Here is a 27644-nt window from a genome sequence, read left to right on the forward strand (position 1 = left end):
TACTAAATAAAAATGATTGGTCTTAATGTTTTCTTCACACATCATTTTTCTTTACCACAAGATGTCAACAAAGCACGTTTGTGTGTCAGTTTTATTCAACCACAACACACACTTTTATCTCTGTACAAACATTTGAGGCCCAGATAATATAGTGTTAAATATAATAGAAATAACTATATTCGTCACTGTATTTATTTTTCCTGTACAAAAATATTCACTTTTCAGTGTCATTCAGTTCACTCTGTGAACATGAAGTTCTCCTGAAAATTCTTTAAAGAATATCACAGTAAAAAACGAAAAATAGTAAGCATTATCTAAACAGAGGAGTGAAATGGTGTCACAACTTGATACAAGATAATACACTGTAATCAGACAGTCATATTGCTCTTTCCAAGACATGCTCTTTTTTTGTACAGCTCCTGTAAGAATGATTTAAACTGTATAACAAGTTCATATGACACTTCAATTATAATTTCAGCTTTCAAATATGTTCAACTTTGATTTGTAATTTATATTTTACTTTTTGTGCCGTTTTATTTACGAAATATATTAGTTAATTGGAATCAATATATAGCCTATAGCCATCCAATGCTAAGCCATTAGACACATTTTCTTGCAAATAACAGGTCATCAACATTGGACAGTACTGGTCATGAATGGTCCCTACTCTACCCATTAGGAGGGCCCAAGGGGTGGGAGTGCCAAGCAGAGAGCAGCCAATGGTGCCACCAAGTGCAACCTGGTACACACAGACAATGAAAAGAATAAGTCTGTGTGTACTAGGTTGGGCTCTATTCAATCCGTATTGCTGAAATTCAGGGTTACAGTGTGATTTAAATTTAAAGACAATGTTCCTGTGTTACCGGAGACTGCATTCACAGTAAATGCTGCATGTATCGGCTCAATCGTAAATTACCTTTACATTTATTGCGTGCAATATGTAACACTTCAGCAATACTGGTTGAGCTTGCTGTATTCAGAAAGGCTCCTCATATGTGTGCTGTAGTAGGGAGTCAGACAACAGGAGCTCAGGCTCAGTGTAGACCACACTGGCCGGGCGTGAGCCATTGGCATGGAGAGACGTAGTGCAATAGCCATTGGGCAACTCTCTGTGAGAGGGGCAGTCATACTGGGCCTGGGTTATTGTGGTCCTTGTCCCTGTAGAAACCATAGGCAGCACATGTTTGTTGTTGTTTAGTGTCCCCTGTGGAGTTGCCAGATTGGGATCTGGGTGCTGGTCACTGAATGGGGTGGCATACTCGGGCTCCGGGGTCAGGGGCTCAGTGTGCTCTAGGAGCTTTCCAGGGGTGTCATAGAGGTTGAAAGTGAAGGGGACGGTGTAGCCCTCCTCCACTGTGGGCCGGAAGGTGGAGCCAAGCTTCTGCCCCCAAACCATCACATCTGGCTCTGAATAGTCTGGGCAAGCAGAAACACAACAAACATGAATGTGTCACAGAGATCACATATTATTTCTAGTTCTATGAAGCACCAGAAACATATACAGTGTCAAGAAAAATTATGTGAACCCTTTGGAATTACCTGGATTTCTGCTTAAATTGGTCATATAATTTGATCTGATATTCATCTAAGTCACAACAATAGACAAACACAGTCTGCTTAAACTAATAACTCACAAACAATTATAAGTTTTCATGTCTTTTTTGAACACACTGTGTAAACATTCACAGTGCAGGGTGGAAAAAGTATGTGAACCCTTGGATTTCATAACTGGTTGACCCTCCTTTGGCAGCAATAACCTCAACCAACCATTTTCTGTAGTTGCGGATCAGACCTGCACAACGGTCAGGAGGAATTTTGGACCATTCCTCTTAACAAAACTGTTTCAATTCAGCAATATTCTTGGGATATCTGGTGTGAACAGCTCTCTTGAGGTCGTACCACTGCATCTCAATCGGGTTGAAGGTCAAGACTGACTGGGCCACTCCAGAAGGCGTATTTTCTTCTGTTGAAGCCATTCTGTTGTTGATTTACTTCTGTCTTTTGGGTTGGTTGTCCTGTTGTATCACCCAACTTCTGTTGACCTTCATTTGGCGGACAGACAGCCTTACATTTCCTGCAAAAAGTCTTTAGAAACTTGGGAATTCATTTTTCCGTCGATGATAGCAAGCTGTCCAGGCCCTGAGGCAGCAAAACAGACCCAAACAACTATGCTCCCGCCAACATACTTTACAGTTGGGATGAGGTTTTGATGTTGGTGTGCTGTGCCTTTTTTTCTCCACACAGTGTTGTGTGTTCCTTCCAAACAACTCAACTTTAGTTTAATCTGTCCACAGAATATTTTGCCAGTAGCGCTGTGGAACATCCAGGTGCTCTTTTCCGAACTTCAGATGTGCAGCAATGTTTTTTTGGACAGCAGTGGCTTCTTCCGTGGTGTCCTCCCATGAACACCATTCTTGTTTAGTGTTTTACGTATCATAGACTCGTCAACAGAGATGTTAGCAGTTTTCAGAGATTTCTGTAAGTCTTAAACTGACACTCAAGGATTCTTCTTAACCTCATTGAGCATTCTGCGCTGTGCTCTTGCAGTCATCTTTGAAGGATGGCCAGTCCTAGAGAGAGTAGCAACAGTGCTGAACTTTATCCATTTATAGACAATTTGGCTTACTGTGGACTGATGAACATCACGGCTTTTAGAGATACTTTTGCAACCCTTTCCAGCTTTATGCAATTCAACAATTCTTAATCTTAGGTCTTCTGATATGTCTTTTGTTCGAGGCATGGTTCACATCAGGCAATGCTTTTGTGAACAGCAAACTCACATTTTGTGAGTGTTTTGTATAGGGCAGGGCAACTCTAAACAACATTTCCAATCTCGTCTCATTGATTGGACTCCAGGTTAGCTGACTCCTGACTCTAATTAGCTTTTGGAGAAGTCATTAGCCTAGGGGTTCACATACCTTTTCCAACCTACACTGTGAATTTTTAAATGATGTATTCAATATAGACAAGAAAACTACCGTATATTCCGGACTATAAACCGCAACTTTTTTCCCACGCTTTGGCGGCATGAAGCTTTCATTAGACCATTGAAATTGCTGAACGGGTTAAGGTCAAACAACTTTTTTGTTTACTGTTTAGATTAAATCGAGCGCTCTCAAACTTCCCATCATTCTGATTACGCTAGTCATTTTGTCACCCTCATCATGGCAAAGACACGGAGAAATGCATATGATGCAGCTTTCAAGTTGAAGGCGATTGATCTGGCTGTTGGAAAAGGAAAGAGAGCTGCTGCACGGGAGCTTGGTCTTAATGAGTCGATGATAAGACGTTGAAAACAGCAGCGTGAGGAATTGACTCAGTGCAAAAAGACAACTAAAGCTTACTGCTAATTTTTTATTTTTTGTTACAAGCCGTGTTTCGTTAAAGCCTATTTATTTTTGTTACAAGCCGTGTTTCGTTAAAGCCTATTTATTTTTGTTACAAGACGTGTTTCGTTAAAGCCTGTGTAAAGTTAATTTGTTTTAATGTACTGGTAGGCACCTGCGGCTTATAGACATGTGCAGCTTATTTATGTTCAAAATAATATATATTTTTTAATTCAGTGGGTTATAATTATATTCAGGTGCGCTTAATAGTCCGGAAATTACGGTACATTCATTTGTGTGTTATTAGTTGAAGCACACTGTGTGTGTATATTGTTGTGACTTAGATGAAGGTCAGATGAAATTTTAGGACCAATTTATGTAGAAATCCAGGTAATTCAAAAGGGTTCACATACTTTTTCTTGCCACTGTAGCTGAAGTACAGTTTAAATGTAACATCCTTAATTTCAGAAAGGGTAACAGGGGTTAAGGACTTGTCATGACAACATACCCCAGGACTGTACAAGCAGGGGCTTGGGCTCCCGAGTGGTGCTGTGGTCTAAGACACTGCATCTCAGTGCTAGAGGCGTCTCTACAGACACCCTGGTCCGAATCCAGGCTGTATCACAACCGGCCGTGATTGGGTGGCGCACAATTGGCCCAGCGTCGTCCGGGTTTGGCCGGTGTAAGCCGTCATTGTAAATAAGAATTTGTTCTTAACTGACTTTCCTAGATTAAATGTTTTTTTTACAGTACTGGGGTATGTTGTCATGACAGTAGGGCTCATAAAAATACATTCAAATTAAAGTGTTGCTCTGTACTCCCTCCAGCCATGTCTTGAAAGTGCCTCCCTCATACTCAGTAGGGCTCATATCATGGGCATTGTTGAGCCCCTAAAAGAGCTCTGTGGCCACAAACAATGGCCGATCTCTAGTGACTGGGATGAGGGCTGACAGGGGAGGCCTCAGACCCTATCCCTCACCCAACCTCTGAGGGGGAGCTATTTTAATTAGAGACGCCTATAATTGTCTTAGCGACTGACCCTCTGTCCTGTTTATCACTGGCCTTCTCAGTGTAGTGCCCCTTCATCTGTGGGAGGGAGGGGGAGGCTGTGCTTCCCTGGCATGAGTGCCCTTTATCCAGCTCCAATTAAAGGGTCTCTTTCAGAGCGGGCTCCGCAGACCAAAGAGAGGAATGTTTATACTGCAATTGGGAGACGGACTAAGCGAAGGGGAAGAATGGGCAGCCCATGGAGAAAGCTGTTTGCTTGTCAAGCCTGGTCTGAGCTCTGCAAACTGGCCAGCCAAGTCAGAGGATGTGAGTGAGAGAGAAAGAGAGAGAGAGAGAGAGAGAGGGGAGGGAGCAGAGTAGTTTGGAAAAGGTTGGGCTGAAAGATGGTGATGGACTCAGAGTCACGGATGGCTGGAGGGAGGGAGTTCCAGAGCTTAGGAGCAACCTCAGAGAAGGCCCTGTCGCCAAAGCTCTGGAGCTTGGACCTGGGGATGTCAAGGTGGCCTGCTGTGGTGGAACGGAGTGAGCGTGTAGGTTGGTGCGGCAGGTAGCCTAGTGGTTAGAGGCGAGCCAGCAAGCGGAGGGTTGCCAGTTAGAATTCTAGAGGCCATTGCCTGCCGTTGTGCCCTTGAGCAAGGCACTTAACCCCCCACAATGACAGCTCACTGGGCCCCCAGTGTGGCAGCCCCCTGTACTTCTCTAAAACCTGTTTATGTATGTGTGTCTTTCGGAGGGGTTGGGTTAAAAGCGGAAGTAACATTTTGGTTGGACCTTGTGTGCAATTGATCAATAAAGTGATCTAAATCTTAATCTGGTAGGGGAGAAGAAGGTCTGAGAGGTATGGGGGGGGAAGGTGGTGGAGGGCTTTGTAGGTCAGAAGGAGGGTCTTGTAATCAATGTGTTGGGAGACAGGGAGCCAGTGAAGCTCATGGAGGACAGGGGTGATGTGCTGCCAGAACTTAGTGTGGGTGAGAAGGGCTGCATCGTTTTGAACAATTTGGAGCTTAAGGAGGGAGCTTGAGTTGAAGCCGGAGTAGTGAGTTGCAATAGTCAAGACGGGAGGAGATTAATGCATGTATGAGGGTTTCAGTGGCAGGACGGGAGAGGGAGGACTTGACTTTGGCAATGTTGCAGGGGGAAGAGGGTGGAGTCCAGGATGACGTCAAGGTTACATGAGTGAGGGGAGGGAGAGACAGTAGTGAAGTTGCCAGCTTTGGTGAGGGTGGATTTGGTGCCTATCATGAGGAGTTCCGTTTTATCACTGTTGAACTTGAGGAAGTTTTGTTGCATCCATGTTTTTATTGCAGAGAGGCAGGATTCAATGTGGGTCAGAGGCGGGTTGAGGAAGGATTTGGTGTTGTGGTAGATCTGGGTGGTGTCGGCATAGCAGTGGAAGTCAAGGTTGAAGTGACGGAGGATCTGACCAAGGTGGAGGATGTAGATAATGAAGAGTAAGGGGCCCAGCACAGAGCCCTGGAGGACACCCTGTGTAACTTCAGCTGAGTCTGAGTTGTGGCCATTGAGGGTCTGGTTTGTAAGGTATGATTGTAGCCATGACTGCGGTGCCCTCAACACCCAGACCCTGAAGCCTGGTGAGGAGGATCTGATGGCTCACTGTGTCAAAAGCGGCACTTAGATTGAGAAGAATCAGGATGTTGAGGTCATCAGCAGAGGTGAGGAGGTCATTGACAACTTTGAGGAGTGCAGTTTCAGTACAGTGGGGGTGAGGGAAACCAGACTGGAAGGACTCGATTAGCAGGTGGGTTTGGAATTGGGAGGCAGCAGTCCATTCCAGAGTCTTGGCAAGGAAGGGAAGCAGGGTATAAAATTAACTTTTTGGTCCACCAGCCAATGGGGCAGGTAGATTAAAAAAATATACCAGCCAATCAGTTTTTTTACCAGCCAAAATATTTTTGTTGTTGCTAAAATTACACCAACAAAACACAAAAAAACGGATGAGCATGCTTTGCATTGTTTCTAAAACAATAAATGTATTACTAGTAAGAAGTAATGTGGTATATTGTTTAATTTCATTTTTTTGTGACCCAAGTCTTTTAACCAAATATCACAGATGAGACAAAAATGTTCACCTGCCCCTTTAAGGGCCGGAGGTTATATGGTAGAGGGACTCCAGTCATATTTGTGCCTGTGAGATTGAGTCTAACTAGTTGAAGCGTTGTCTTCTCTTCCCTAACAGTTGAAATTCAAACATAGAAAAACAAATTCACTTGTGAAAAAACTATGTAAATAGCCAAGAAACACAAGGACAAAGTCTCACTTTAGTAGACTTTCGTTTCAAATAAATTAAACCAACTTTTATGCCTCTGCGCAGCTTTTAAAAATGTATCTTTCATTCAGCTCTTCATGTACACACAGCCCCCAGCCAGGCAGTTTTTCAGCGCCTATATAGGATTCTTAGTTCTTTGGCTTTGTGCGATTAATTTACTAGCTATGAAAACACCCGCCAACGTGGCTGGTGACCACCCGCCAACGTGGCTGGTGAAATAGACCGCTTACCCGCCAATGCCAAAAGCTACCCGCATTGGCAGGTGGCAGGTGTTCATTTTAGGCCCTGAAAGGAGGTTGGAAATGGGGCGGAAGTGATTGAGAATGGTAGTGTCCAGTCTGGGGATTTTTAACCTTTTTGGGATAGGGGGCAGTATTTTCACGTCCGGATGAAAAGCGTGCCCAAAGTAAACTGCCTGCTACTGAGGCCCAGAAGCTAGGATATGCATATAATTGGTAGATTTGGATAGAAAACACTCCAAAGTTTCTAAAACTGTTACAATTATGTCTGTGAGTATAACAGAACTTATTTGGCAGGCAAAACCCTGAGGGCAAACCATCCAGGAATTTTTGTTGTTGTTGAGGTGACAGTGTTCTCAATGGGTTTTCTATGTGGATCTAGATTTCTAAGGCACTTGCTCGCAGTTCCTATCGCTTCCACTTGATGTCAACAGTCTTTAGAAATTGGTTGATGTTTTTCTTTTGAGTAATGAAGAAGTATGGCTGTTCAGAACGAGGGTTGAGTCTAGTGTACTGTTGTGGTTGGGGCGCGCGACCTGAAAGCTCGCTCCACTTTGCTTTCGTCCTGTATTGAACACAGTTTATCCCGTCTTAAATGTTATTGATTATTTACGTAAAAAAATACCTAAAGTTGTATTAGGAAAGTTGTTTGAAATGTTTGGATCAAGATTACGGGTAACTTATTAGATATTTTGTAGTCATGTTGCGCGAGTTGGAACCGGTGTTTTTCTGAGTCAAAAACGAGTCAAATAAATGGACATTTTGGAGATATAATGACAGAATTTATCGAACAAAAGGACCATTTATGATGTTTATGGGACATATTGGAGTGCCAACAGAAGAAGATCTTCAAAGGTAAGGCATGAATTATACCATTATTTCTGAGTTTTGTGGCACGCCTGGCGGGTTGAATTATGACTGTCATGTGTTTGTTTGATGGGGTGCTGTCCTCAGATAATAGCATGGTTTGCTTTCGCCGTAAAGCCTTTTTGAAATCTGACACGTTGGCTTGATTAACAAGAAGTTAAGCTTTAATTTGGTGTATTGCACTTGTGAATGTATGAAATGTAGAAATATTTCTAATAATTATTTTTTAATTTCACGCTCTGCCATTTCACCGGATGTTGTCGAAACGTTCCGCTAGCGAACCCCTAGCCGTAAAAGGTTTTAAGATGGGGGTGACTGCAGCTGTTTTGTAGTTGGAGAGGACAGTTCCATGGATGAGGGAAAGGTTGACAATGTGTGTGATATATGGACAGAGAGCAGGCAGGCAGGCTTTGATGAGAACGGTGGGGATGGGATCCAGGGAGCAGGTTGTAGTCTTGGATGACATGATGAGTTTTGAGATATATGGAGAGTCAATGGGGGGCAAGTTTCAGGGGTGACAGTTGGGAGGTTGACAGGGGGAGGGGCGGCTGAGGGAGATTGATCAGTCAGTGATGAGTTTATTTTGGTGATCTTGTCCTTGAAAAACTGGAGGAAGGATTTGCAGTTCAGTGGAGAGAGTAGAGAAGGTGTCGTCATGGGGCTGAAGTAGTTTGCTGACAGTGGAGAACAGAGTTCGGGAGTTCTTATTGGAGCTGTTGATGATGTTGGAGAAGTAGGCGGACCTGGCAGCACTGAGGGCATCTCTGTAGGTGGAGAGGTGGAGTTTGTAGGCTTTAGCGTGGACGGTGGGCCCAGACTTCCTGCTCAAGCGCTCCAGGCGACCAGTTTGCTTCAGGGTGCGGAGCTTAGAGGTAAACCAGGGGGAGGAGGAAGAGGGGAAGGGGGGCCAGAGAGTTGAGGGAGGCAGGTAGAGCAGTGTTGAATTAGGCAGCTAGTTCATCAGGTAAGTTGGGGGCGTGGACAAGGGGCTGGGCAGAATAGATGGCATCAGAGAGTTGGAGGGGGTTAACAGCTTTGATGTTGCGGAAGGAGAGGAGGCTTTTGTTAATGTTTTGGGGTGTGTATGAGAGAAGAGAGAAATTAAGAATATTGTGGTCAAACAGTGAGAACTGAGAAGGGGAAATATGAGTTAGGTTGAGGCTAACAGAGCAGACGAGATCAAGTATCCCTTGATGTGAGTGGGAAAATTGTTGAGTAATATTGAAACAGTCCAGAATTGCAATGAGATGAGTCCATGTGAATATTCATTGGCCTAGCAATAGTAAGCGGGGGGAGATGTGTATGTGTAGTCCTGTTGCCCTGGCAGGATAGCCTGGTCCTGGATCTGTTTGTGCTGTATAGCCTAGGAGTTGGCTATACAGCACAAACAGACATGGAACCAGGCTAGGCTTGACATGCCTCTCTTATTTCAAGATTATGAAGAAGGAACTGCTATGTCTCTGGCTCTTGGACTACTGTGAATACATCATCTGGCAAATAGAAAAAGATAACATCTGACAACTGCATGTCTTCTTCCTATTTTCTTTTGTTGATTTAACCTTTATTTAAGCAGGGAGTCATGCTGAGACCACTGTCACTTTCGCAGATGTGCCTTGAACGAACACATCACTAAACAACCATTACACTACATATCTATATACACATCAATTACACAATACATTAAAAGCAAACACAAAACACGAAAAGCAAAACACAAACATTCTTCAGTAAAATGGCCCTCTAACATTTAAGGACTTTAAAGACTTTAAGGACTTTTGAAGATCATTCCACACGCAAAAAAACTAAAAGCAGATATTTCTAACTCGGTGGAGATTGAAGGGATCTCCAGGGTTGGCCATCCCTGAGTCCGGGTCTGGTAACTTACAGATCTGAAGGTTAATAACGGGTTAAGGTATGGCGGAAGTTTATGCAAGAGGGCAATATGGACAAAAAGATTGCGATACGAGATTTTGTGTACTGAACCTATTGCCCGGAATAAATAACAATGGGAGGCTTGCAAGCCGAAGAACACCATCCCAAACATGAAGCACGGGGGTGGCAGCATCATGTTGTGAGCACGGGGGTGCTTTGCTGCAGGAGGGACTGGTGCACTTCACAAAATAGATGGCATCATGAGGGAGGAAAATTATGTGGTTATATTGAAGCAACATCTCAGGACATCAGTCAGGAAGTTAAAGCTTGGTCGCAGGGTAGCCTAGTGGTTAGAGCGTTGGACTAGTAACTGAAAGGTTGCAATTTCAAATCCCTGAGCTGACAATGTACAAATCTGTTGTTCTGCCCCTGAACAAGGCAGTTAATGCACAGTTCCTAGGCTGTCATTGAAAATAAGAAATTGTTCTTAACTGACTTGCCTAGTTTTAAATAAAGGTTAAAAAAATGGGTCTTCCAAATGGACAATGACCCCAAGCATACTTCCAAAGTTGTGGCAAAATGGCTTAAGGACAACAAAGTCAAGGTATTGGAGTGGCCATCACAAAGCTCTGACCTCAATCCTATAGAAAATTTGTCGGCAGAACTGAAAAAGCGTGTGCGAGCAAGGAGGCCTACAAACCTGACTCAGTTACACCAGCTCTGTCAGGAGGAATGGGACAAAATTCAACCAACTTATTGCGGAAGGCTACCCGAAACATTTGACCCAAGTTAAACACTTTAAAGGCAATGCTACCAAATACTATTTGAGTGTATGTAAACTTCTGACCCACTGGGAATGTGATGAAAGGAATTAAAACTGAAATGAATCATTCTCTCTACTATTATTCTGACATTTCACATTCTTAAAATAAAGTGGTGATCCTAACTGACCTAAAACAGGATTAAATGTCAGGAATTGTGAAAAACTGAATTTAAATGTATTTGGCTAAGGTGTATGTAAACTTCCGACTTCAACTGTATTTAACAAAAGGACCTGCTCCTATAGAAGAAACCTATTTGAATTCTTAATTTCTTAACTAATTAATCAACATCCTTTTTGAAGGACAGCTCTTCGTCAATCCAGCTACCCAGATATTTATAAATGAGGACACCAGCAACGAGGGCACCATCCAAAGTACTTATGCATAAATCATCAGATACATTTTTACTTGATTTGTAAAATAACATATACTTGGTTTTACTGGCATTAAGTTCCAATTTCAGTTCAACAAAGGCTTTCTGCAGGATAGTAAATTCCGATTGAAGATTCACTAGAAGTTGACGGAACATCCATTGATCCAACTAGAGGCTGGGAGAAGGTTAGGCAGTCAACTGGCTGACCAGGTTCAATTAAACCACCATTTCGTTCAAATAAAAAGCCTGCCGAGATAAAATGCTGATTGAAAGCATCACTTATCTCATTTTTCTCAGTAATGATGCCAGAGTCATACACAACTTGCTTAGGCAGGGAAAGAGAGGAATTTCCACCCTTCAGTTCATTAACTGTTTTCCAAAAAGTTTACAGATCACCAACAGAGTCTGAGATAAAACTTAGAAATGACCTAGATTTAGCTTTCTTGATTGAGGAATTTAATCTATTTCTCAATTGCCTTGAAAATATACCTATCAGCTATAGTCAGTTTTTCTAGCCTTGGCCCCTGATTTATCATCATAACAAGATCAGAAAGTTCTATAGAGGATTTGTTATATTTTTTACTCTAAGGCATTTAAAGGAAGAGTGTTTGTCGGCCGGAGAGATAAAAATAGATAGATAGATAGAACAATTCTATAACTAATTCAGGGTCAGGCATGCAGCTGATAGAGGAAAGGTCAGAGTAATACATATCATGAAGAAAAGCTTAAGGGTATATACCCAGCCTCACTGGCATGCTCTGTTGAAAAGGCTGGGTTGTTTGTGCATTCTTACCATTGAGAGGAGGGTTGGGTAAAGCATCATGGACACCCCGCTCTACAGGGTAGGAGATAAGCTCAGAGTCGGAGCAGGGGAGGCTCTTCTCCTGGAAACTCTGAGAGGCTGCTGGACAGACAGACAAAAACACTTTCAGAGAGGTCCTGGAAGAGTAGTAAGAGTAAAACAATAGTGAGCAATGCGCAAGAATACCTTTGGGTAAGGAATACTGTTTCATGTGTGCAGCTTTTTTCCTATAAAAGACAACAAGACAACAAATCAAATTAATCGAACTACACCATAATGATTTATCATATTTATCATTGCCATAATGTGTCAGAATAACATTGGAATGTATGTGGACACTTTTGTGTTATCTGGGCGTTTATTGGCAGCTAAGGGCTAGATTCTCTGAGATCCACACTAGCCAACATCCGCTTAGCGGTGTTGGAGATGGCAGCGGTGTCTGAGGTGAATTTAACACGAGAGGGATCGGTGTGGCTTAGTAACAATGACTACACTAGCAGCCGCTCACCGTTTTGACAGCTCTAATGCAGTTACACCTCCGACAGCTATTGAGCTATTGCCGGTTAACACTTGATCTGATTGAAACTGATTCAAATATCAAGCATTGGGAGGATAGCCAGTGAGTGGGTGTTGGACTGCTAACTACATATGGTATAGTGTTACAATACCTTCTATTCCACCAGACTCCAGCCAACAGACAACTAACACACAGGATCAGTCCGAGGACCACGCCCACCGCAACTATCACTGGCTGATTGGAGCCTGCAGGGCACAGGAGGAGTCATTAGCATGCTAGGCTGAACGGTCAATACAACAATTAACCGCTGCTGAAGAAAGGCCAGCTTTAAACTATTATTTAGCTATGTGCTTTATAACAATGTGAAGGAAGTCCAGTGTCAAGCAAATAAGCAATCTAACATCAAAATCGATACTGTCGTACAACCATTTTTACAGCTGTTATAAAAGGCATGGTGGCCCCAAGGCTTATTCCGATCAATAAAATACAAATTAAATTCCTCAGAAACTGCTGTAGTTCAAATTGAAAAACATAAAGTACTTTAAAAAACCCTAGAGTCAATGCCTGCATCTGTGTGTAAATCTAATTACCATAATACAAAAATCCCTATCAAAATCCATCTGTTTAGGCTAGATGTCGGCCTTCCGCATCTGCGATGGGAGTTGGCAGAACTACAGCATTGTTTTTCAGACCAGGAGACATCCCAAAAATCAGTCTTCTCATGATAATGTCTGGTTGGGCTACAAACTAATATATGGGAAGATGAGACTTACACGAACACGATGGTGTTCTCCATTTTGCTCTACGACCCCCACAAGAGTCACAAGACTAGTCGGAAGTCGGTACCACTGATCTGCCAATTGCCTTGAATTGCCTCTGTTTTGCCATGTATGAATACATTATTCAATGCGTTTCTATGGGCTAATAGCAGCAGGGCCAAATTAAATGTTTAATCAAATAATAATCCAATGTATATTTTTTTATACCTAATCTCCTAAAATTCAAACTCAAATAGCAAAATGATCCCTGAAAGGACTTTTAGGAGTTTGAACACATTAGGTACATACTCAGGCTTGAGTCCTTTATGATAACAGGGCCCTCTGTGGGGACTGGATTGAGATGAGGTGTTGTGCTAACATCAACTTTTAAGGATGGAGATCCTATAGAGAGAGTTGGAGGATATGATATGAATGGCATCCAGCATACAAACTGCATTATCTCTTGCTGATGCCACAATTGCAATTTACCATACAATATAATGGAGAGTTTATTCTAGTGGCTCAGTTGCTAAGAGCATGTAGTATTCACATCTTCTAGACTGTTTTTATCTGGAATGTATGGTTGAGCCTTACCCCCAGAGGAGCGAGGCCTGGGGTGGCTCTTGGGGAGAGGGCAGCCCAGGACCTGGACGTGTGCTGACGCTCTACCTTGCCAGCTTTGGGGCTGCAGCCGGAGGTACTGGACCACCACTGGAGGAAACAGGCTATTGAGAACCCTCAGATGACCATCAGAGTGGGCTTCAAACACCTACAGGCCAAGAAGAGGGACATTAACTAAGCTAGTTCTCTTAGATGACTAACAGCACTTCCCTGTTCTACGGCCTCCCACAGTCTCTGTTTGCTCAGCGCAGCTAGGAAAACTTAGCACAGATAGGAAATTGATCAGTAAATGTCGAAGAAAACATTGCAGGCAGCATACCTTTTTCTCTCTGCTGAGAGCAGCTTTGTAGACCTTCCAGTTGTGGCGGTCTTTGCTAAAAAGGAGAATGTAAGATTCGATGTAGAAGTCAGCCGATCCCCTTGTTATTATTCCTGGGAAAACACAGCGTGTCTTTTTCAACACTCCAGACCACATTCATAATAGGCTACACACTGATTGTTTGGCAAATCTAACTAGAAGTTTGCCTATCAACATCACAGCTGGAACTGTACGTTTTTTTTCATCCAATGAATAGCGTTTGAAATCAGCAAAATAGTATTTTGAGTTCAATGAAAAAACTGTGGTTTCTATCTTCATATTTTCATTTTAATAACAACTCAAAGCTAATTATAGTGGATGTAGTAAATTAAACTCCTATTTTGGCCATGAGGGGAGAAGAACATCACCTCATAAATGTTCACTGACCTGTGACACTGCTCTTGTCTGTAAGCTCTAGCTCCAGCCAGGGCTCCTGGTCACTAGCGTCCGATGCCCAGGGTAGTAACTGTCCCTCTGCATCCATGTTCTTAGGGGACCATAATACAAGCTGCCCTAGTCTGTTCACTTCTCTCCAGATGGAAGATGCATTGAAACCAGACACAGTCAGTTCATCATTACACTCTGTTGGAGAGGAGAGGCAAGAAGAGAGTTGAAGTGACAGAGGAACAGGGCCAGCTCTAGCTTTTTGGGGGCCCTAAGCATCTTGCGGAAAAACATTTTACTGGCATCCCTCTTGACGGTGGAGAGAAAAATTTATGTTTTAAAGTTCATTTCCCACAATTCTACACATTTTGCTAAGGGGGGGAGAGAAAATGTTGCAGTTTATGACTTATTCCATGTTAATATGATATCTAAGTGAGAATGACTAACAAAATCAATGGTGCGTGCCTGGTCGGATTTCGGACATGATTATTACAAGTTTAGTTAGCTGGCTAGACTAACTGCCAAATGAAAAAATGTTTAGTTGACATGGCTAATTGAGTGACTGACTGATAAAACAAAATAAAAACTGCAGATGCACAACCAAATTTCAAAATTGCACCTGGTGGCTGGGGGCCCTAAGTGACCGCTTATGTCGCTTATAACTGGAACCGGCCCTGCAGAGGAAGATAACTTGCAACAGCTAATTCAGTCTGGCATTATATCTCCTGGTTCCGCTTACCTTTGGCGAAGACCAGCTTCTTTTCAGACAGTGATCCCCTGTCAAAACAACAATGTTTATGAATGGCATCCCTGTATACCATAAGCAAGAGCGGATCCATATACAGTAAGTGGCCCACATTTCAGCTCCCCAATAACCCCTACAGAGGTCCTGGAGTGCTGATTAGATTACATTATATGAAACAGATTATATGAAATGTTACCTTTCTGAATACAGCAAATATTAACACAGTAGGTCATCATGAATAATGAATATGCATCCCTTTCTCCCAAACCCATATCAATATGATGTGGATAGAAACATACATCTTGGACAGAATGCCGTTGGCAAAGCTGGACTCATAAAGTGTGAGGCTCCTCCCACGGGTCACAGTGATCTGTCCTCCTAGGTTGTCTGACACCACCCCGGCATGGACTGCAGCTTTGCACAACACTGACGTCTGGGTGGGGTGGGGGAATGTGTGTGTGTGTGTTTGTGAGAGAGAGAGATTGAGAAAGAGAATAAGAGAAAGAGAACAAATAGTTTCAATAAACTTTTGCATCTCTCCACTTTTTAGCCTTCCTCAAGTGGCCAGTGCAACCGATGTCATTATCACAAGGCTGAGTTGATGAGGAAGTGAAACTGGAGCTGAGGCAGTATACTCACATCTCTGTAACCCTGCTCAGAGTGACCACATATGTCCCCTGTCATGTCCTTACACCCAGCAGGACAGTACACACTGGAGAAGAGGAGTCACGTGTCACAGAGGTCCACCATTTCACACACAGTTTCTCTATATCCATATGTTAATAATTCCTCAACAAGCCTGTAAAGACAAAATTTGGTTGACAGCAAAAACAACGCTGAGAAGTGACTACTGAAATAGCCAGAGTTCTACACTTACCTAAACTGCTGAGAGATAAAATGTGTTCCTCTCTGTCGACACGAAATGAGACCTGGTATTGAAATCAAATAGAATATGGGTTAGTAAACAAACAAAACAAAAAACATCTGTCCACTCTCAGGATAATTCTAAGGAACTTCGCAATGGACGGGTGAGTAACACAAACAGACAGGCACACACATACACGCACATATACAGACACGTACACAGACGCACATACAGTATACACACACACATGCACGTACAGGGGACTTGTGATTGTTACTGTAGATGTGACTAAGTATTTTGTCATCTGTGACTTAACTCACAGAGCAGAGAGAATGCCTCTTGTGTGTTAACGTGACAGAGTGCAATTTGTGGCACTGGCTCCAGACATAGCTGCATTTCATAAACAACTGAGCAAATAACAGGAAACAGGGATATACAAACCACTTTAGCTCGAATTGGAGAAGAAAACTCTTTAACCGTACACTATTTGTGGCTGTAAATTGGGTAAAAGGTCATTTTATGACCCCAAAAAAGATCAGTGCACACATTGCTAATTGTCACGCTGGTATAAAAGATTCGGGAGACAGGCGCAGGAATGCGTAATCTTTTTTTTTTATTAAGCCCCAAATTACGTCACGCCGTGCCTTTTTGAATAAATAACACTAGCGCACAATGTTTATCACATGAGATGAGACCCGCAATCATCTGCGCAATCCACAAGGGCACGAAAGCCCAAAACGCACCGCACAGCTACTCACACGCACCAACAGACATAGTAACAATAACCAACAGCACCATGGTGATCAAAGGGCACATATATACAAATACAATCAGTGAGAATAGGGGCCAGGTGTGCGCAATGAAAGTTCCAGAGGGATCCGTGACACTAATTCTACTATCAATGAGGCAACAATGTCAAGTCAAAACATCTCCTTCTTTTGGGAATGATTTTCACAAGTATGTGGTACATGTTTACAATTTGAAGCACAAAAATCAAAACAGATAATCAAAAAGGCTCATGTTTCAAAACTCTAAGCACATTTTCAATTGACTGAGTACAACAGACACATTCACAAAGTCACTTGTTTACTGCACCAAATCACTCATTTAGTTTGGACACATATTCAATCTAAGTATTGTATCTGCTTTTCAAAATACAATATTCAGTTTACATTTGATATGATTTTCTTGTCATTTGTTAACAATACAATACAGCAGCTACTCTTCCTGGGGTCCTGCAAAATTAAGGTAGTTCTACAATTTTAAAAACATTACAATACATTCACAACAAATTTAACAACACATTAAGTCTGTGCCCTCAGGCCACTACTCTACTACCACATATCTACAACACAAAATCCATGTGTACATGTGTGTATAGTTGTATGGTATCATGTCTGTGTATGCATGTGTCTGTGCCTGTGTTTGTGTCTCTTCACAGTCCTCGCTATTCCATAAGGTGTATTTTTTATTGTTTTTTTAAAATCAAATTTTACTGTTTGCATGAGTTACTTGATGTGGAATAGAGTTCCATGTAGTCATGGCTCTATGTAGTACTGTACGCCTCCCATAGTCTGTTCTGGACTGTGAAGAGATCTCTGGTGGCATGTCTTGTGGGGTATGCATGGGTGTCCGAGCTGTGTGCCAGTAGTTCAAACAGACAGCTTGGTGCATTCAACATGTCAATACCTCTCACAAATACTAGTAGTGATGAAGTCAATCTCTCCTCCACTTTGAGCCAGGAGAGATTAACATGCCTATTATTATTGTTAGCTCTCGTACATTCAAGGGCCAGACGTGCTGCCTTGTTCTGAGCCAATTGCAATTTGTACAGGTGCGACAAAACTAGGGCCTGTAGGACCTGCCATGTTGATAGTGCTGTTAAGAAGGAACAGCAGCGCTTTATTATAGACAGACTTCTCCCCATCTTAGCTGCTGTTGTATCAATATGGTTTGACCATGACAGTTTACAATCCAGGGTTACTCGAAGCAGTTTAGTCACCTCAACTTGCTCAATTTCCACATTATTCATTAGAAGATTGAGTTGAGGTTTAGGGTTTAGTGAATGATTTGTCGCAAATACAATGTTCCTTTACAGATTTTCCGAGGTGATTAAAGATGAGCTTGCAGCCCATGGATCTCGACTCCCTCATAGCCTTGACCATCCGGAACGTATTAGGGAAAGTGGGTCTGTTCCCTGTCGCCCTTGCTCGTCTTCAAATTCCAACTCGCTTCCAAGGAATCCCGGAAATCCCCGAAGTCTACATTTCCGAGAGAATCCGGTGTCACCCGAGTTCCCTCGGAGATCACCGAGGGCTGTCGACTCGCCTCCACCGGAACCCATGCAACTGGGCAGGGCTAGATTGTCTCCTGCTGAGCGCTTACCCAGACTGAACACCAAGAGCTGTCTGTATTGTGGAGCTACGGGACACTTCTTATCTAGCTGCCCATTAAAAGACCAGGCTCATCAGTAGGTACGAGTACACTCGTAACCCCCTATGCTACCCTGTTGTTGTGAGACCAGTCCAAATTCATCCGGGTGCTCATTGACTCTGGGGCTGATGAGAGCTTTATGGACACTACCCTTGTGTCGGAGCTGGGTATCTCCACACAACCCCTTTCCATCCCGATGGACATTAGAGCACTGGATGGGCGCTCTATTGACAGAGTCACCCACAATATGGTTCCTATCAACCTGCGAGTGTCAGGCAACCACAGTGAGGCTATGCAGTTTCTTCTCCAGGAGTCTCCTCATGTAGCCATGGTTTTGAGGTTTTAATGGCTCCAGAGGCACAATCCCCTAATTGACTGGGCTATGTCTTCCATCATGGGTTGGAGCGCATTTGCCATGCACATTGTCTGAAGTCGGCGCAGCCTGCCCCAGGACATCTCCCCGCGGGCTTGAGTAAAGCCTCGGATCTCTCCGCCATTCCCGCAGAGTACCAGGACTTACGGGAGATTTTCAACTCTGGCCGCACCACATCTCTTCCTCCACATTGGCCATACGACTGCGCAATCGACCTTATCCCCGGCACCGTTCCGCCTCGGGGGAGACTTTGTTCCCTGTCGTGTCCGGAGACCAAAGCGATGGAGGGGTACAATGAGGACTCTCTCGCAGCAGGGATTATGCGTCCCTCTGTCTCCCCCCCCGGCGCAGAGTTCTTCTTTGTGGAGAAGAAGGACAAGACCATGTATCGACTACCGGGGCCTCAATGACATTATGGTTAAAAACTGTTACCCGCTACCACTCATCTCCTCAGCTTTCGAGACTCTCCAGGGAGCGGTCATCTTCTCCAAGTTGGACCTTCCAAACGCCTACCATCAGGTTCGGTTACGGAAAGGAGACGAGTGGAAGACAGCCTTTAACAAGACTGGTGGGCACTACGAGTACCTAGTGATAACATTCGGACTGACCAATGCTCCCACAGTTGAACCGATTTGTGTTGGTCTATCTCGAGGACATCCTAATTTATTCCCGGTCAGCTCAAGAGCATGTCCTCCATGTCCGACAGGTCATCCAGCGTCTCCTGGAGAACCAGCTTTTCGTGAAGGCGGAGAAATGTGAGTTCCATCTCTCCACCATTCCTAGGATACGTCATCACTGCAGGGAATATTCAGATGGACCCTGACAAGGTAAGAGGGGTGGTGGATTGGCCTCAACCCACATCCAGAGTGCAGCTGCAACATTTCCTGGGGTTTGCTAATTTCTACCGTCGTTTCATCTGGGGTTACAGCACCCTTGCTTCCCCGCTCTCTGCACTCACCTCTCCCAAGGTTCTGTTCTCATGGTCTCCAGCAGCTGACTGGGCATTCTCAGACCTTCCCTAAAGCTCCCATCTTAATCCATCTGGACCCGTTCCCTCAGTTCGTAGTGGAGATCGACGCTTAGGATGTCGGAGTGGGGGCTGTTCTGTCCCAGCGTTCTGCCCAGGACCAGAAGCTGCATCCCTGCGCCTTCCTTTACCATTGTCTTAACCCCGCTGAGAGGAACTATGACATGGGAAATCAGGAATTACTCGCAGTTAAGATGGCGTTGGAAGAGTGGAGGCACTGGTTAGAAGGGGCGGAACATCCATTCTTGGTGTGGATGGACCATAAGAACCTGGAATATCTCTGCACTGCCAAGTGCCTCAACTCCAGGCAGGCGAGATGGGCCCTGTTATTCGCGGCTAACCGGATGTTTGTCCCGGATGCCTCTGCTCCGGTCCTGGAATGGGCACATTCCTCGAGACTCACCTGTCATCCTGGCTCCCGTCGGACCTTGGCTATCATCCGACAACGTTTTTGGTGGCCCATATATCCTTGGAATTCGTCACGGGTCTCCCTCCGTCAGATGGCTACACCACCATCCTTACGGTGGTGGATAGGTTTTCCAAAGCCGCCCATTTTATCCTCCTTCCTAAGTTGCCCTCAGCTAAGGAGACGGCCCAACTCATGGTGCAGCACGTCTTCTGGATCCATGGACTTCCCGTCACCATAGTCAAGACCACCTCCATGGTCAAGACCACCGGACCCCTGCTCCCCGCTACCGTCTTGGGCAGAGGGTATGGCTTTCTACTCGGGATCTGCCTCTCCAGGTGGAGTCCAGCAAACTTTCCCCTCGTTTTATCGTCCCTTTCCCCGTCTCTAAGGTCCTTAGCCCCTCTGCTGTTGGCCTGCTGTTGCCCCGCACCCTCTGTATAGATCCAACTTTCCATGTATCTAGAATTAAACCCCTGTCTCATAGCCCTTTGTCTCCTGTTTCCATCACTCCAACACACATACAAACATTGGCGTACAAATTCAATTGGTGTAAACATGTGTGCATACATTAAACTGACTTCATGCCTGTGACTCCATCAACTCTAGTGCTGGACTTGAATGCAGCTGGGTATGAAATTACAGCATGTTTCCAGTCTCTTTGACACCTCAGTAATGGCTGTTTGTGCCTTTCAACTTGCTTAGCAGCACTTTGGGGGTTACCAGTGATGTAGGTGACGAGCAGAAAAACAACAATTATGATCACAGTGGGTGCTCTTCAGCACTGTTGTTTACATCAATGAGGTAGGGCCACTGTAAAAAATACAACTTAACCAATTGCTTAATCAGCGTTATTCTGAGTTGAGTGGCCTTCAAATGGACAAGAATTTGAGCTAATGTGTTCACATTTGTTCACTCAACAAACTCTGCTCAAAGTGAGTGAATTTGGAAAAGCTTGTTGAGTAAAATTACAAATTCATGTTAACCTTTGGAAGGCAACACTGTATGTTGGTTCAGCTATATACCCAAATGTTGAGTATGCTGAGCAATGTTGAGCAAACTCACAATCCTATTGCAACCTGACAATTGTATGTTGTCTTTTTTTCAATTTCTTTTACAGTGTGGGTTATTGCTTTCACTGAGAAAGTGCCACAGCAGAGCTACTGTACACGTGGGAAAATAATATATTATCGTCAGCTGATGAATGAATTAAATTAGATTAAGCATTTCCATATGTAGCACAGTTGTATAAACAAAGATAGCTATAGAAAGTAAACATTTGTGAGCAGTGTGTGATGAATTGGGCCATACCTGAGTGTTGGTCTGTGGTGTAGGAGAGCAGGAACCCTCGGCCTGAGTGATGGGGGCCAGAGTTGAATACTATTGTCACCTCATTGCTGTTTACAGTCACATTTTTATCTGAGTCTTCAAGCTGTCCACACAGGGGGCCTGTGGATGACAGACAGACAGACAGACAGACAGACAGACAGACAGACAGACAGACAGACAGACAGACAGACAGACAGACAGACAGACAGACAGACAGACAGACAGACAGACAGACAGACAGACAGACAGACAGACAGACAGACAGACAGACAGACAGACAGACAGACAGACAGGCATGCATGCACGTAAGAACGCATACGCCACACATGAAAAAGCTATACATGTCTCTTTACTTACGTAATGTTTTACTTGGTATGTTATATCACCTTGTGTTTTTTGTACTGTCACAAATGTCACAAATGTCTGTGCCAGATGCACGCATGCATGCAGACATACACGGACGAATGCAAGAATGCACACACACACACACACACACACACACACACACACACACACACACACACACACACACACACACACACACACACACACACACACACACACACACACACACACACACACACACACACACACACACACACACACACACACACATATCAGCACAAACATGACCAAGCTGGAAGCCTGGAGGCAGGGCAGTCTGGCTTTACACACTAGGCTAGTGTGTGGTCTAGTCATGTTTGTGTAGTACTGCAGACCATCCATGCTTGTGTGAACAGATGACATGAAGTGAGCTCCAGAACAGCATGAGGTTGCCCCTGTGGAATCCGCTAATAAAAACAATATAATAAGCAGGGTAACTGAATAGTTACAGCCTCTGGAATTGTTATCTAATATCTAGGAATGGCATCATACCCTTGTGCCCACAAGGTATGGGTGGATGCACCTTAGTGGTGTAGAATTGGCAGAGATGCATTGGCAGTGAAATTGTGTTCATGTGCTCTCTGCAGGCTACACTGCATGGCTTTTACTAGTAGCAAAGATAGGTTTTGAATTAACTACTTAACAAAAGAGACAGATCAAGTGGTCCATCAGAAGTGGGTGGATTTGTCTTAATGACAAGCATTAATTCAGTCAGTTAGAACTTGAGTGAGAATTCAAAATCTCACTATAAAAATAGTTTGTCAATAGCAAGTACAGTAAATCCCTTAGTAAAAGTAGAGACAAGCACATAGCCAGTCAGGTCTGCGGCCCTGTGTGCACTGGAGAGTCTTACCCAGGCTGGGAGCTCCGTTGTTGGGTGTGATGGTGAGGGAGCCATTCCTGCAGTCCGGACTCCTTTCCACGTCAAAGTCCCCAAAGAGGAAGTGCAGTGTACGTCCCTTTGGAACTCGCAGTCTCCACTTACACCAGGAATCAACAGGGTAGGTCCACGGGTAGTTCTGAGAGGCCAGGGTGCCACTCTCTGTGGCCATCACAGTGTGCCCGCAGCCATTGCCTGAAATATGAAGACAACCAAACTTACAGTTATAACAGTTATTGTACTTGTACATAATACATCTGCCATATATGCAATGTTTTGGTGACTAATTCCAGGCAAATTATATATCCTAACACTGTGTATGGTAATGTTGCTTTGGCATCCAGGGTAAATCCTCAGTAATGTCAAATGTTCACACAAATACGATAATGGCTATTTCCAGGAAATCCTTAACCGCTTGGTGTGTAGGTGTGAGAAGTGAATGAATGCATGACTAGCAGTGTAGGCGGTACGGAGGGGCAGCTGAGGCTTGTTAGCAGAAGGGACGGCCAAGTTAACCACTGTTTAGTCACAGTACATAACAGGGACCTTCATTAATGATGTTAATACGGTAAGGACACTATTTAGAGCTCTGTTAATTATAGGGCTCCTTTCCCAGACAAGGTGAGTAATAGGAGTCTCCAGGGAGGGAGCACTGAGTGTGCGCAGTAGAGCAGGAGATGTTTACACTCCTGAGATCATAACCGCAAGATTTCCTAAAACAACCAGCCGCTGAAGCAGTCCTCCTCAACACTGCTGGACACTGCTTACAATAAAAAGAGATTGAAGGCCCTATGCAATCAAAACTATTGAAGTGGAAAATACTATTATTCAAAGGCAATGAGAAAGTGTGTTTGATTGTGTCATTTGTGTCATTTGAATCCAAAACCGCAATCATAACTCTTTAACGGGTTAACATGTTTGATTGAACAATACCCTCTGTTTAGCACTCCTTACAGGGACTAATCCTTAATACTACGGAGTGTTGAGCAAACTCATCATCCTTCCATTCTGTTTCTATTTCATTTTCATCAATGTTTTCCTGCTAGTTCTCTGTGTCGTACCTCTTCTTTGTGCCCTATTCTTACATTTTTCCTATTTATTTTATTTTATTTAACCTTTATTTAACTAGCCAAGTCGGTTCAGAATAAATTCTTATTCACAATGACGGCCTACCAAAAGGCAAAAGGCCTCCTGCGGGGATGGGGGCTTGGGTTAAAAATAAAAATAAAATACAAATATAGGACAAAACACACATCACGACAAGCGAGGCAACAAGACACTACATAAAGAGAGACCTAAGACAACAACACAGCATGGTCTACCTCTGTGGCTATGACTAACTATTTTTTGTAACGGAAAGAACTCAAATATTTAGCTAGACACATTCATAATGTGACTGTTTGGATGAGTCAGTGCATTAGGTCATAGAGGGTCTGTGGGGTTGGATGGCTGGCTTAAAGTTGTACTGTGGTCAAGCCAAGGACACCCACGCTCCCAGGGTAGACAGAAAGAAGCGCAGTTCTCCCTTGGGTTCAAAATTAAGTTTGCATGAAGAGTTGGTGGTCTCTGTTACTTTCCACTCACATGTCACATACACGTCACACTGGTTAGCCTTTCCTGTCCGGCTAAGAGACTCTTCCACTGGGCCACTTCTATCTTTCTTTCTTTCTCCTCTCTCTCACTTTATTTATTTCTCTCTCTCTCTCTCTCTCTCTCTCTCTCTCTCTCTCTCTCTCTCACATCTCTTTCTCTTTCTCTGACTAACTCCCATAACTTCTCACCACTACCGCCCCTTTTCCTGTCCCTTAGGATTCCCTGGAAATACCAGTGCGACAAACTGTAGCTGTGGGCAACAGAGCGTGGATCTGTGTCACCATCCAGTCTGCTTGGGAGCAGTTTTCCTTGTATTCTGGGACGTTTTTGGGTTGGCAGGCCGGGCTTCCCCCCTACACTCCTCCCCTCTCACCCTGTCTTTGACCTGGCCTGTCTCATGAAGGTCTTGTCTAGTAGGGCTCTCTCTCTCTTTCCTCAGTGCTTGGTATCAACCTAAGCTTTAACTCATGCGTTATAGCTGTTGGTTGTTCCATGGAGTGAATAGCCTACACCCTGGCATTCCTGCTACTGGTCCATACGTGCGTCCTGCTTTTAGGTCTCTCTAGACAGACTGGGCTTTCCAACTGTCTCAGACGTATAATCAAACGTTTAAATAATGATGGATATCCTTCTGAAAACCCTCACTTTCAGGGGCAGATATACCAAAAGTAATAACACAAGTTTTAGAACACTTACTCATTCAAGGGTTTTTCTTTATTTTTACTATTTTCTACATTGTAGAATAATAGTGAAGACATCAAAACTATGAAATAACAGATATGGAATCATGTAGTAACCCAAAAAGTGTTTTATATTTGAGATTCTTCAAATAGCCACCCTTTGCCTTGATGAGCTTGGCCAGCTTCACCTGGAATGCTTTTCCAAAAGTCTTGAAGGAGTTCCCACATATGCTGAGCACTTGTTGGCTGCTTTTCCTTCACTCTGTGGTCCGACTCATTCCAAACCATCTCAATTTGGTTCAGGTCGGGTGATTGTGGAGGCCAGGTCATCTGATGCAGCCCTCCATCAATCTCCTTCTTGGTAAAATAGCCCTTACACAGCCTGGAGGTGTGTTGGGTCATTAACCTGTTGAAAAACAAATGATAGTCCCACTAAGCCCAAACCAGATGGGATGGCATATCGCATCAGAATGCTGCGGTAGCCATGCTGGTTAAGTGTGCCTTGAATTCTAAATAAATCACAGACAGTGTCACCAGCAAAGCACCCCCACACCATAACACCTCCTCATGCTTTACGGTGGGAAATAAACATGCGGAGATCATCCGTTCACCGTCTCATCCGTCTCACAGACACGGCGGTTGGAACCAAAAATCTACAATTTGGACTCTAGACCAAAGGACAAATTTCCACCAATATAATATCCATTGCTCGTTCCTTGGCCCAAGCAAGTCTCTTCTTCTTTTTGGTGTCCTTTAGCAGTGGTTTCTTTGCAGCAATTCGTCCATGAAAAGCCTGATTCACACAGTCTCCTCTGAACAGCTAATGTTGGGATGTGTCTGTTACTTGAACTCCGTGAAGCACTTATTTGGGCTGCAATTTCTGAGGCTGGTAACTCTAATGAACTTATCCTCTGCAGCAGAAGTAACTCTGGGTCTTCCATTCCTGTGGCGGTCCTCATGAGAACCAGTTTCATCATAGCGCTTGATGGTTTTTGCAACTGCACTTGAAGAAACTTTCAAAGTTCTTGAAATGTTCCTTATTGAGTGACCATCATGTCTTAACTTCTATGGGCTACGTGGGACGCTAGCGTCCCACCAGCGGGACACAGCCAGTGAAATATCAGGACGGCAAATTCAAAAACAACAAAATGTCATAATTCAACTTTCTCAAACATTCAACTATTTTACACCATTTTAAAGATACACTTCTCCTTGATGTAACCACATTGTCCGATTTCAAAAAGGCTTTACAGCGAAAGCAAAACATTAGATTCTGTTAGGAGAGTACATAGACAAAAATAATCACATAGCGATTTTCCATGCAAGGACATGTGTCAATAAAACCCAAAACACAGCTAAATGAAGCACTAACCTTTGACGATCTTCATCAGATGACACTCATAGGACATCATGTTACACAATACATGTATGTTTTGTTCGATAAAGTTCATATTTATATCCAAAAACAACATTTTACATTGGTGCATGATGTTCAGAAAATGTATTCCCACCAAAACTTCCAGTGAATGTGCACATCAATTTACAAAAATACTCATCATAAACGTTGACAAAATATTTAACAATTATATTAAGAATTATAGATAGACTACTCCTGGATGGAACCGCTGTGTCAGATTTTAAAATAGCTTTATGGAGAAAGCACATTTTTCAATATTCTGAGTACATAGCTCAGCCATCACAGCGAGCTATACAGACACCCGCCAAGTTCAGGGCAACCTAAACTCAGAATTAGTCTTAGAAATATTATCTTACCTTTGCACTCCCAGGACTGCTACTTCCACAAGAAATGTTGTTTTTGTTCGAAATAATCCATATTTATGTCCAAATACCTCCGTTTTGTTCGTGCGTACAGATCACTTATCCAAAGGCATAACGCGCGAGCGCGGAACCAGAGACGAAAAGTCAAAATGTTCCGTTACCGTACTTATAAGCATGTCAAACGCTGTTTAAAATCAATCTTTATGGTATTTTTAACGTAAAATTGAAATAATATTCCAACCGAACAATAGCATATTCATTCAAGAAGAAAAAGAAGGAACGGCGCGCTCGCGGGATCGCGCATATCCAATCCCTTTGTCTCCAGGCAGTCCACTCAGTGACTGAGCTCCTATTATCGGCCCAGTAACAGGAGAATGCTCAAACCACTTTCTGAAGGCTGTTGACAGCCAATGGAAGCCTTAGGAAGTGCAACGTGACCCCACAGAAACTGTAGTTTCGATAGAGAATCAAAAGAAGAACTACAATTCTCAGACTTTCCACTTCCTGGTTGGATTTTTCACAGGTTTTTGCCTGCCATATGAGTTCTGTTATACTCACAGACACCATTCAAACAGTTCTAGAAACTTCAGAGTGTTTTCTATCCAAATCTACTAATAATATGCATATTCTAGTTTCTGGGCCAGAGTCGTAACCAGTTTAATTTGGGTACGTTTTTCATCCGGCCGTGAAAATACTGCCCCCTACACCCCAACAAGTTAAAGTAAAGATGGATTGACGTTTCTCTTTACTTATTTGAGCTGTTCTTACCATAATATGGACTTGGTCTTTTACCAAATAGGGATATCTTCTGTTTACCCCCCTACCTTGTCACAACACAACTGCTCAAACGCATTAAGAAAGAAAGAAATTCCACCAATTAACTTTTAAGAAGGCACACCTGTTAATTGAAATGCTGG

The 27644-nt window shown here is 43.5% G+C and overlaps 1 protein-coding gene across 2 annotated transcripts in view; it reads right to left on the reverse strand.

Annotated features, from left to right (window-relative positions):
• Positions 1–73: 73 nt before the first annotated feature.
• si:dkey-34d22.1 (discoidin, CUB and LCCL domain-containing protein 1) overlaps positions 74–27644 on the reverse strand; it is a 31344-nt gene continuing 3773 nt past the window's right edge. The window contains exons 2-15 of one of the 2 annotated variants that reach the window (XM_014169299.2): positions 22649–22870; positions 21394–21531; positions 15856–15907; positions 15618–15690; positions 15278–15411; positions 14973–15010; positions 14237–14431; positions 13811–13923; positions 13465–13639; positions 13180–13272; positions 12264–12357; positions 11782–11822; positions 11587–11694; positions 74–1416 (exon numbers count right to left, since the gene is read on the reverse strand). In XM_014169299.2, the coding sequence (XP_014024774.2) occupies positions 977–1416; positions 11587–11694; positions 11782–11822; positions 12264–12357; positions 13180–13272; positions 13465–13639; positions 13811–13923; positions 14237–14431; positions 14973–15010; positions 15278–15411; positions 15618–15690; positions 15856–15907; positions 21394–21531; positions 22649–22870 (1916 nt within the window). In that variant the 3' untranslated portion in view covers positions 74–976. Of the gene's footprint in view, positions 1417–11586; positions 11698–11781; positions 11823–12263; positions 12358–13179; positions 13273–13464; positions 13640–13810; positions 13924–14236; positions 14432–14972; positions 15011–15277; positions 15412–15617; positions 15691–15855; positions 15908–21393; positions 21532–22648; positions 22871–27644 lie in introns of both variants that reach the window. The other variant, XM_014169297.2, reaches the window with a different exon arrangement.

The sequence above is a fragment of the Salmo salar genome, chromosome ssa02 (genome assembly GCF_905237065.1).
Source record: "Salmo salar chromosome ssa02, Ssal_v3.1, whole genome shotgun sequence".
In the NCBI taxonomy this organism is placed as follows: Eukaryota; Metazoa; Chordata; class Actinopteri; order Salmoniformes; family Salmonidae; genus Salmo; species Salmo salar.